The sequence below is a fragment of the Chroicocephalus ridibundus genome, chromosome 11 (genome assembly GCF_963924245.1).
Source record: "Chroicocephalus ridibundus chromosome 11, bChrRid1.1, whole genome shotgun sequence".
NCBI classification, from domain to species: domain Eukaryota; kingdom Metazoa; phylum Chordata; class Aves; order Charadriiformes; family Laridae; genus Chroicocephalus; species Chroicocephalus ridibundus.
In genome coordinates this window covers 630189-642217 of record NC_086294.1, presented here as the reverse complement: position 1 = coordinate 642217, position 12029 = coordinate 630189, and the positions used below count along the sequence as shown (strand labels likewise).

The 12029-nt window shown below is 43.3% G+C and overlaps 1 protein-coding gene across 16 annotated transcripts in view; it reads left to right on the top strand.

The window, feature by feature from the left end:
• The window catches only part of ANKHD1 (ankyrin repeat and KH domain containing 1), a 123078-nt gene that overhangs the window by 33234 nt on the left and 77815 nt on the right, over positions 1-12029 (top strand). For all 16 annotated transcript variants that reach the window (XM_063349203.1, XM_063349207.1, XM_063349208.1 and 13 more), the window contains exon 3: positions 9972-10128. In XM_063349203.1, coding sequence (XP_063205273.1) covers positions 9972-10128 — 157 coding nt within the window. The remainder of the gene's footprint in view (positions 1-9971; positions 10129-12029) is intronic.

The window sequence follows — 12029 nt, the reverse complement described above, 5'->3', positions numbered from 1 at the left end:
TGTGCTGTACACTTGGTGATACAGAGGGGGAAATAAACCCAAACATTTTTATAGTGAAAGTTTGTGTCAAATGTATATAAAAGGATGAATTCTTGTCTTCGGCATAGTTACAACAGGGACGTTAAGGGCACAGTAAGTTTTCAGTGCACTGGCGCTAAGGTCACACTATAATTTTGATATTCAGTGCTGAAGATTACAAAGGCGCATGCTTGACTTTGAAAAGACCGAAATCCGTAATGTTGGGGATTTTTTTAGTGTTTTAGAAAACAAAGCTAAAATAAACCCCGCCATATTGAATTTCTACTACTCCCTGCCTTGGATGACCGCTTGAAAAGTGGAGAAGCGTTCTGGTTGAGCCTTTTCGCAAAAAGAGACTATAGGCTATACCTGCACTGAAATGTCTTCTAAATGCGAACTTTCAAAGGAACACCTTTTCCAGGGATATCAAGATAAGCAAAAAATGCCATTGGGGGTGGGGAGAGGTAAAATTTCTACAAGGTTTAGCTAGTTGTTGTCTAAATAGTTCACCGTTACACAATAAAAATGGTTATTCTTGGTCTGTGGTTGCCATCTAGAGATGCTCTGGTCTTGTCTTTCCCCGGCAGGTTTTTTCTCCTAAGGGATTTGGGATTTGCCCCCTTCGTCCTCTCCTTTCCCAGTCAAACCAAATTTGTCTATTTTTACAAGCCTTTTGCCATCCCGAGGACATGTTTCAGATGTGCCAGCATTTTAAGTAGTAGCGCTGCTCTTGATTGTCTGATTGTGTCATCCCTTTGTGTCTGAAGCTTGGCTGCGCAGCAATGCATGCCTTCTTTCTGCCACCTGTGTCACCTCCTGGTGTCACATTCAGCCAGTAGAACTATTTGCTGAAGAATTCTTTTATTGGGAATTGGAAGATGGCAAAGGCTTACTCAAGCAGTTAAGCTGAGCCTTTCTGCTGTCAGATTGGCACCAGGTGTCTCAGCGATGCTGAGCTCATCATCCTCTGTTTGTTGGTACTATCCATGGGGAAGATTATTGTCCTCTCTAGGGGTGCTCTGCTGGGGGAAAGGTGGGAGGTTTTCTGTCTCTGTATGGGATTTCCAGGCATATGGTAGGAGTTACTGGATTGAACCGTGCAGCGTCGGCTGAGGATAGACCAGCTCCTCTAGAAAGAGCTTAGACCCGCTGCAGAGACCTTTTGCAGTTACTCTGCGCTGTGTGGCCACAGCCCCTCTCTGAGATATCCGGCGGGCTAGATGGCTAGGCACAGTTGCTCAAATGCATCCCAAAAGTGCCAAATTTAGTCAATGCACATGACCCAGCTCTGATGTACCTGAGTAATAGACACGACTTCCCTGAAGCAGAGGTTATTCTGTGTGCTGTGTGAAGGTGCTTCGAGCTTTCGCCTGGCTAGAGGTATGGCAGTGCTGGTTACGGGGCTTGACTACTGTGGAGCAGCCTTTTCATTTGGGTTAGTTTACTGAGAAATGCTGTTAACGCTCTGTAAATACGTCGACGTAAAGGACCGAAGCGTTAGGAAGGCTCCTCGCTTTGGCTGCGCGTGAGGTGATCGGCTGGTACCTCTGCAAGACTTTTTGCCTGTATGCTTTGTTTGAAAGCATCCCATGAGACAGTAACAGCTGAGTCTATTCTAAGTGGTTTCTGGAGTGAGATATTTTGGGTGTAACTGTGGTGGTCTGCTCACCCATCCTGTTGTGTCAGCAAGACGCTTCATTTACCTTATTGCATGATCTGCTTCCAGCAAAAGTGCCGAGCATGATCTCTTGCTGAAGTCTTGTAGGGTTTGAGTTCCCCCCAAAATCTGGCTCTTGCAAGTGGGGAGAGAATAGCCAACAGAAGACTTGACGCTTATCTGAAGATTTTTCTATCTTAACGAGAAGCTGGTATCTTACTGACGACAGGGGCAGGGAGAGGAGTTTAAATATTTATTCATTGCATTTTTATCTTAAGAGATTTTGGGGGCAGAAGACAAGCTCTGTTTTTGATTACATTGGCTTTATAGTACCCTGGACTGTCACGCTTTGATAGGTTTACCACTAAAACCAACAGAAGGGACCAACTCCCTGTGGCAACAAGTAAACCGAGTAAACTTCAGGGTTACCATTTCAACCTGGGAATGTCATTGAGTTGAAATCTGGTAAATATAGCAGAATACGATGAGAAGGGTCGTTCTCCTCCTCCCCCAGGTTTTCTATTTGGTTTTATCAGGTGATAAACGGTCTGCGGAGGAAGCTATCGAGCTGCAGCCTGCTCGGGCAAGCTGACCGTGTGTACAAGAGGAGTGCCCCGCGCTGTGACAGTGGCAGAGCAAGCCAGGGCACTGGGGGGGTTGCACAGATCCCAAGCGCTGCTTCCCAGGGAACGGCACTGCCTTTAGAGAGGTCCATTTTTAATTGGCACGGTAATAAGGAATGATATTAGACTTTGAGAAGTGTTACTAGGTGACAGTAGTCATGTCAAAGATTTCAGGAGGTGCTGTTGTAGAGCCTTTAGAGATCTGCATTTGGAATTATTCTGTTGGGAAGGAAAAGTCTTTTGGTTATGATATGGCTAGTAGTGGGACAAATCACTCTGGTACCTTATTTTGCCTAGTAAAAAGGAGACTATAAAGAGGACAAAAATTAGATCTGTGAACTCAGAGTATGTGCCATTTAGTCAGGTTGAATGATCCAGCCCTGCGGTATTGGAGGGAGCATTGTGAATTTTATCAAGAAGTTTAGTAATGGTCAACTGAGTTACAATTTAAGCACATTGGCAATGTATGGAAGCGATAGGAGAGAGCAGATTTGCAATTACAGTTTTTTCCTGCTGATGAAAGATGGTCTAGGGAACTAGTTTGGTCTAAATGAGGATTGATCGGGCCTGCGAAAACATGACCAATATGTGTCACTGTATTTTTATCTCCCTTTGCTTTGCATTCACACCTGTCTTTTGGGAATAACTCTGTTAAATAGGGATTAAGGTTTCCTATCTTTGAGCATTACACAGTGCAGAAAGACTGATTTAGGAAGAATCTGGAGCAGGAAGAGGCACCCAACCAATTTAGTTAATGATATTTTCTTGTTCAAAATAATTATTGGCATTTAAAGAGATTCATATTATCTATGAAATGGCATGCTTGTTTAAGCACTAATGGGTAATCTCATACACAATGGCACGGTAATGTGTGATAATCTGTTATGTAGTGATTAAAAGGGAATTGCCAAGCGACTTAGATGTCTTTTTGAGGATGTCCCAGACCATAATCAAAGCGTTCTTGGATTGGGATGATAGGGTAAGAATATAAACAAGTTCGTTGCAACACGGAAGTATGTGGCATTTTAAATACCAGGAGTGAGAATTCAAAAACTTTGAAAGAGCATTTCTGGTCAAAGTTCATCTTTCTTATGGTCGATGTGAAAGATGAGGTAAAAAAAAAATGGTAAGAGGATATTTGCTACCAATGTATTTATTAAGGGCAGGTGTGTCAGGAGAAGACTTGTGTGGTATAAAATTGATGTCAAAATATGGGGTTTTTGAAAGGCTAAGTAGAATCAGCTATTCCTGGGCAGGGTTTATGTCATTATACAAATAACGTAAGCAATGAAAGGTAGGCAGGCAAAGTAAAGCATAGTGTCTGAAATAACTAGTCGGGGGGTTGGGTTTTTTTGGGTTGTTTTTTTGGGTTTTTTTTTTTTTTCAGAGATATGGATGTTCTAGATGCACGATCTCTGCAGATCTGAGTGCAACTCTTCCTTGTACATCCTGAGGTTACAAGCTCCTGAAGGCTCCCCTTCACGCGTGGGTACTGCCATAGATGTGATTAGGGCCTGCAGGCATTGTGTGTATTCTTCAAAGGGTCACCAGAATCATACAGAAGTTTAAGTACGACATGCTTAACTTAATAAAGAGGGTTTTAAACTTTAACGACTTCAATGAAGAAATTTGTTTTAAAGGCCAAATGACTTACCCAAACAACCCGATGGCATAGTTCAGTCTATACTCTGACTTAAAACAGTTATTTTCCTTACACAGCAAGTAAACCTTCCCTTGTAACTCTAATGTTCTTTAGCTTAGCGTGAATTACATTTTTTAACAACACTTTGTCTTAAAGTTTTTAAAAGCATATGAATTTTAGAAAGGTGATGACACTAGAATGAATTATTATATCCTTCTAATTCCTGTATACAGAGTGCTAGTCAACTTGCGGTTTCTTCCTTGAGGACTTTAAGCTGAGCAATCAGCATACGATAAAACGCATTTAAATATTTAAAACATATTCAAAAAATTGCAAATATATTATGTCCCTCATTCTGGTGTTGTAAATTAGATATCTTGATGCGGAAATGGTGAAACTTGAAAGTGGCTATTCCTTTTGATCTGCTTGGCTTTGGACTGTTTTTTACAAGAAAACAGAGCCAGCACAATCCACTCCCACTTTAGATGGACTGAAATAATTACATAATTTGAGTTGCGTCTAAAGTCTGTCTGTCTTTCCATTGCGGTGTGGTCACGTAATCATAATCAGTGGGACCCAGCTCTTTTTTTTTTTTTTTTTTTTTTTTTTTTGAGCTGGGGTCTGTTAGAAAACTGGTGATAATTACGCGCTACTAGCTCAAAACTGCACTTAAGTATTTTCTTTATCCTTGATATGAACTTTATCCATTTAGGGAGGGCAGAGCAACTGGTGCTTCCATGAGAATATTCCTTTTTTTGAAAGAGAAAGGAACAGAATGGTTGCCCGAGTGTGGGTATCTGACTTGTTCCTTTATTGCAGTGAACTTGAAACAACTTTGGCCAAGGTTATTCATGTTAGTTCTTCAAGCTTTATTGATGGCTTTCAACTTCTGTGTTCAAATTGTGGAAACGGACAAACGTGTTTTTCAGAGAATGTAATCTCTGATTCCTCATGGCAAAATCACACCAGTGGTATAAAGTCCTGCTCTTTTTTCCAAAGACACAAACCTGGTTGTGTTCCATGTTTTCTGAAGTGATATCTGTGTCTTTGCCTTGTTAAACTTAGGAACATGACACTGAGAGGTTACCCTAAAACTCTGACCTTGGTACTTGCATGGTAGGAACATCCTGATGAGTCTGGAAGTCAACAAGGAAACCCGTGCTTCGAATCGGAGCATTGGTTATAGGTGCGTAGGTGTGTATCTGATGAGCAAGCTTTTCCCTCGAAAGGTGAGATCCATGTTCTAATACACCTCAGTGACCGACTTCAGGCTAATTTAAATAGTTTAAATATGGCACTAACACATGGAACATCTGGCATTATCTGCCGCTAAGTTCAGCCATGCTGTGTGCCATAGTTGCTTTGGGAAAAAACCAGTCACCTGTTCCAAACTCAACCAGTAGTTAGTTGTACCGGTCATTTCATCTCTGTTAAACTGTAGAATTGTTGACTTGTTTAAATTGGTGTAAATACCCTTTTCAGATGCAGCCTGAATCTGTGTACTATAGAATTGGTGGTTTGTGGCCCAGTAGAAGGATTAATCTGCTTGCAGATCTTGAAACTCATACTTTTCTCTCTAATTCTGAGATCTACGGTTTGTGTGTTGATGTGTTGGATGGGGAGGAGCTAGGTCATCTGTTTCCTGTCAGAAGAGACATAGAAAAGTTTTTGGGTTGGAAGTGACCTTTAAAAATCATCCAGTCCAAGCCCCTCACTGTGGGCAGGGACATCTTCCACTAGGTCTGGCTGATCAAAAGCCCCTCCAACCTGTCCTTGAACGTTTCCAGGGATGGGACATCCACAACTCCTCTGTTCCTAGGGATGGTTAAGAGCTCTCTCTTCAGTTGTTGGATAATGGTGCTGGCCTCGTCCCTGCCAGGGTTTGTGAACAGACTGCCATGTGGCTTCAGCAGAAGGTGCTCAGCTAAAGAACCGCCGCACAAAGGCAGACTGAAGGTGCATCTTAGCTCCGTGTGCCCTGCAGCGGCCAGCTGTGGACACTTGGGGGTAAAGCGGTAAAATCACAGTACAGGTGATAGTCTTTCCTCTCTCTGTCCATCCAGTAGTCTCTTGTTCAGGAGTGTCCTTAAATAGTGGCTTCCGGGACCACTGTTCTTAGTATTACTGCAAAGCCTGTGCCTTCTATGGACCTATCTAATCTATTTCTAAATTCACCTTTTTTGCCTTTGCGTGGCAGCTCATGTTGTATGGAAGCACTTCCTTTTGGCTTGCTTCTGAACATTTTAGTGGGAAGCTGTAACTTTGCATTGAGAATGTCACCATCTCCATATGGTTAATGTCTGTAGAGTTTTCGCAATAAAAACAGTCTGCAGTGGCTCCTGTATTCTCTTTTCAGACTTATCCTGCAATAGCGGTCAGTCTGCGAAAAGGTGTCGTTACACAACCTCTGTGGTGGCTTCTGTTCCTGAAAACGTGCCATTGCCCCGCAGGAAGCACAGTGTCGAGCACTGGAGTTCAGTTCGTGTAGTGCCAGATCAGTCGTCAGTACGTGCTAGTGAGGCCGTAATAATGTGAGAAATTGTGATCACTCCTGTGCGGGAAGGATGAGTTTGAACAAAAATGGAGGATGGTCTTGAGGATGCTGTCAGTGTGTGTTGGATAGGATGAGACAAGCGGAGGTTTAGTCGTGCACCCGCGTGCGTATGAGATTGCTGCTGTCCCGGTGTGGATGAGGTGACTTGAACACCTGGCAGAGTGGCACAAGAGCAAATAGTTACGAAATGGACACAAACCCAATTAAACTAGAGTTTAAAAGATAAGTGAGCATTACAGCAGTAAGATTCTGGCATAGTCATCCTAAATCATAGAGAAAGAAAAACTGAGCAATTATTTAGATGGTACTGCAAACCTGCAAAAGGGAAATAAATGAATGGTTGTCTGCAGTGGTAATTCTTGGAGTCCGTCTCCCTTTTACTCCATCCAGCCTAACAAATGTCTGCTCTGATGTCTTCTGTGGCTGTCAATTAGTTTTGGCATGTGCAATATGGAAAAAAAAAAAAAAAGGTATGAAATTAACGGCTGGGTACGGCACCTGGGTTGACCCCTAGCTGCTGAGGTAAATAAAAGGCATCTTCTGCCTACTCTCCCAAAGTCCTTGGTGTGGTTATAGCACCTTTTCTGGAACAAAGCAGGAACTGCAGTGTGCTGGATGTGCGCTTTCGTGAGCTGGAAGGAAGAGCCGGTGACCTGTGGTTGGTAAGTCCTCCAGGAAACCACCAGCAGCGACCAATGGAAGCAGATACTTTGGAGCAGGAGCTCAGTGGTGGTTGAAGTACCTTTGTCTTTATAGGACACAGGACTTAGACCTGTGGTGGGACTTCTCTTGCCTCCCAAAATCCTGTGTATGAATGCTTCAACAAGCAAACTTCGGAAATGGAGAGACTAGTAAAGTGTAGGTAACCTGTCTGATCTTAGTGATTGGAAACAATCGAGATATACCCAGTTTAATTTCAGGCCAGGCCATTTTGTTTGGTGTTTTTTTCTTTGTTTGTGGTGGTGGTAGTGTTTTTGACTGGACTTTTTATTTCCCACTTCTTCTGCCAGCAGTAGAGCTGTTTGTCAGCTCCTCCGTGAGACCCTTCTAAGTGGAGGGAAACTGCTGTTGTGCTGTTCCTTGTTAGCTAAATCCACGCATTTTTAGCCTTTGCTCAGGGGTCATTTTTCAAAGTCCTGTAGGTTTCTCTCGAGTACTTTTCCACTTTGCTTACCGTAGCGTTCAGCTTTGGTCGCAGCGGTCCTACTAGATGAGGAGGCCTCTGTGCCGAGTTGTGAAGACTTAATTCCTTTTCTTTTCTTACGCACTGCTTCTGTGTACACTGCAAGCTAGCGTAAGCCAGCGCTGCCACCAGAAATAGCTGCTGTAAACATCTGTGTAGTGAGTTACTCTGTGAGCTGTCCTGGGGGAGCAGATCTATGTCAAAACTATCACTTTCTCTGTGTGTTTGGTACTGAGTGGGTGCCCCGGTGCAGTTTTGCAGTGACTATCCCCTGCTGTCCCACCTGCTGTGACCGACACGACTTGTATCCCCTTTTAAACCAACAAGAAATTCAGTTGACGTTAATATGTGAGGTGTGAGCTGTGGTGCTTCAGGCTTGTTGTTTATAGCCTCACTCAATTTAGCAGCAGGGGCTGGAAGGGTTATGGCTGCAGCAGCTTGGAGGTGGAAGGGGGTGTGTGGCTGGTAGCCTCTTCAAGTACACGGAGTCGGGAATCCGTGGTCCCTCTGCTCTGGTCGCTCTGTAGCGCACTAGTCCATCTCCAAAACCCACATGGGTGTGGCGTGGACAGATCTAGCTGTAACTTCTCATTTTATCGTGGAGCGGTCAGTTTATTATAAATTGTTTTTCCTAGCCTCTTGACATTGCTGAAGTGATCCAGAGGTAGGGTGTTGGAGCCAGGGAGGTAGCACACTTGGATCTGACGAAGCAGCTCACCTCAGCCCTCAGAGCCCCGCGCTCAGTTTCAGGTGGCCAGGTCTGCGTGCCATCATGGGTGTCTGCCTTGCCGATGGGGTAGGGAGTCTTCATCATTTCCAGCAACACCGCGTTCGAATACTGTGAGCCAGCCCTTCCCAGCTCTACAGCCGTGCTGTAGGGCAGTGTAACACAGCATGCCCGGCGTATACTGGCCTAAATTGTTTTCAGGGTGGAGAAATGTGGTAAGTATTGATTCTTACATTAATGAGAAACAAATTGGATTCTCCCAAACTGGGGAAATACATTGTCTGAAGACAATGTTTGAAACTTTCAAAGTATGATTTCAGTATTTATTCTGTAATAGTTAGAAGCTGGGTTGCGGTAGACGTGATGTAAACCGGTCTTGCAGAGAGCTGCACATAGCAAATCATCTGAGGTATAAGATGCATTATTTTCAGAGGTTTATATCTAATTTGACCCTGTTTAAAAGCGAAGGAATGGAAAAGTTACTGATTCACCGCTGGTGAAGCTCGCTAATCTGTAAACCAGTAACCGTTTGCTTTTTGTAGCCTGTGAAATCGATTGTTTTGGTTTGGGGGGGGTGTGTACTACTCACCAGTGCGTTTCTTTACACTATTTGCACATTTGTGTATGCGAACATAAGCCCTGCCTACACTGCAGAGGCAGCTGTGCAGTGACGTTTGCGTGTGTGAAACAGGCTGTGCTGGACTATATGGATAAAAACCCGCGTGGAGTAAAACTACACAGCTTTACCATAATTTTACATCATCCATGCAAATGAGTGGGATAAATGCCTTCTTACAGTACTGTTCCATATTTGCCTTCAGCTTTAGTCTTACAGGAAAGAAACTTTTTAAAAAAGAAGCTGTTACCAAAGTTTCTTGTGCCTAAGTATTTCTACTGTGTAATGTTAGCGTAGAGGTGGCATTGATTTCAAGTATACTTAAAATATTTGAAATACTGTTTCATAGTTTTTGTGACTGTAGCTAGGACTGTACAACTTGGAATGTTAAATTATTGGGAATTTAAGGTAGTAGGTTTTTAAAATTTTTTCCTGCTCTTAAAAAAGAAAAGGTGTATCAGAGCTAAGTCTACTTCATTTTGGGTGGAGTTGTGTGGGAAAGGGGTAACAACTTTACATTTTAGGTTGGAAGATTCTTCACATTCAGAAAATACTAAACCAAGCCTGTGGAATAATACTGGTTTCCCAGACTTCTGTTTCTGGGCTTTCCCCCTGGATTTATCCTTATTCCCCCAGGAGGTGTGGTTTGTTTGGGTTTGGTTTTGTTTTGCCTTTTTTTTTTTTTTTTCTTCAAGGGAATGAGTTGGGAATTTGGGACAGGTAATGAAGATTCCAGTTGAAAAATAGTTTTCTTACTTCCATATTATAGTTAATTAAATGTTCAGGTCTTAGGCAAATGTTAACAGTTACTTTTAAGTAGCTGATTTTCTGGCATGTTTGCAAATGATTTTTAACTAATAGTGCATGTGGCTGAGATCTAAAACAGTGTCTTTGCATTTCTTTTGTGTGACTTTCATACTAACCTGACTGATGAACGAACATACACTGAAGGAATTGGTAAATTGTCCACTGCTGATGGTAAAGCCTTCGCAGATCCTGAGGTTCTCCGGAGACTGACGTCCTCTGTCAGCTGCGCACTGGATGAAGCTGCTGCTGCATTGACGCGGATGAGAGCAGAGAACAATCACAATGCAGGACAAGTGGACAAGTATGTATTGCTCGCTCCCCACCCTCCGTTTCCCAAATATAGAATGTGAGTTTGTATTTTTAATTTCCAATTCACTTAATTTTATAGTTGGTACTTGGTAATGTATCTGCTCTCCTTCTAGCAGATGCAGAGTTACTGAATCAGAAGGTGTAACTGCTGTCCCATCAGGATATTGGCTTCAAAAGTGTGAGAGAAAAGTACAAAAACGTTACTTTGGAACCTGCTGCTCTTTCTGTGTACTAGACGGTTGATTTCTTTTTCAAAAGTGGGTTAAATTCGTAGCTGTAGAAGTGTTGGTGATAGCTCTCTAATTACTGCCTCAGCGTACTTGGTTGCAAACTAACGATTCTAGTTCATTGGAGAAGTTGGAAGAGAATACTGATACTTACAGGGCAGTGATTTGCCCTGGGATCTTGCTCAGGAACTTAGCAAAAAATGAGACTGTATTATCTGATAACTTTTTGTAACCGATAATTAATGAGGATGGCATTTAATTCCCGTGGTGACAGAACCGAGGATTTGTCCTATGTCGCCAAAAGCTTTCTTCTACTTGGTAATGTCAAACCGTCTTTAGGGGTCCCGAAATATTTTCTACTCTGACAAGTGATGCAAATAGTTCCTAAACTGTTGGGGTGGTGCGACTGCATATACTGCTGATCTGCAGATCTAGCAACAAAAATGGAAAGTCTTAAGTTTCCTTTCATAGGGATGTCCTCTTGAATTTCAGACTTGGGATTTGCAAAACAACGTGCTAACAGTAAGGGCAGTAGTCTTGAGTCATTGCTCCAAATGTAAATACAAATATAAAACAAATATAGTTTCATTTCCTGACTGAAGCTAGAGGAATTACTTGTGGATCAAAACATGGGGAGATGACTATACACTGGGGAAGCCTGCTTGAACATAAAAAGGAAGCATACAAGAGGTGGAAGCAGGCCAGGTGGCCCATGGGGAATATAGAGACAATGTCCAAACGGTTAGGGATGTGATTAGGAAAGACAGAGCCCACCTGGAGTTGAATCTGGCAAAGGGCATGCGAAGACCACAAGGTACCCTAGTGCGAGAATATCGGCTGCAAAAGGAAGATGAAGGAAGATGTGGGCCTGACTCAGAATATGTCAGGGGACCTAGTGATGGGGACACAGAAGAGGAAGAGGTAGTGAGTGCTGCCTTTGCCTTGGCCTTTACTGGTGAGATTTGCTTTCAGGAATCCCAAGCCCTGGAGATGAGCAGGAAGGTCTGGACCAAGGAGGTCCAGGTTGCTTGGTATCAGGTCAGGGAGCATTTAAACAGGCTGGACATAGTCCAGCAGACAAGTTCATGGGACCTGATAGGACGCACCCGTGAGTACTGAGAGAGCTGGCTGATGTCACTGAGGGGCCAGTCTCGGTTTGTTTGAAAGGTCTGGGGGAATCAGGTAGGTTCCTGAGGACTGGAAAAAAGCAAACGTCACCTCTGACTTCAAGAAGGGCAAGAAAGACTTGTAGGCAGGTCCCTTAAAAAAAAAAAAATGTGCTGGAGCAAATCTTCCTGGAAGCTGTTTCCTAACACAGCGAGTACAAAATGGCGATGGGAAGTAGTCAGTGTGGCTTTACAAAGGGGAGATCAAGCCTGACCTAATAGCCTTCTACAATGAGATGGCTACGTTTGCAGGTGAGAGGGGAGCCGTGGGTGCTGTTTATCCTGACTTTAGCAGGTCTTTCACACTGTATCCCACAGTGTCCTGTGGGACAAGCTGATGAAGTACAGACCGGGTAGGTGGGTGGTGAGGTGGATTGAAACCTGTCTGAGCTACTAGGCTCAGAGTTGTTGGTATCACAGAGCGCAGGTGAAGGCAAGTTGCTAGTGATGTACTACAGGGGCTCGTACTGTTTAACATCTTCATTGGTGACCCACCTGAT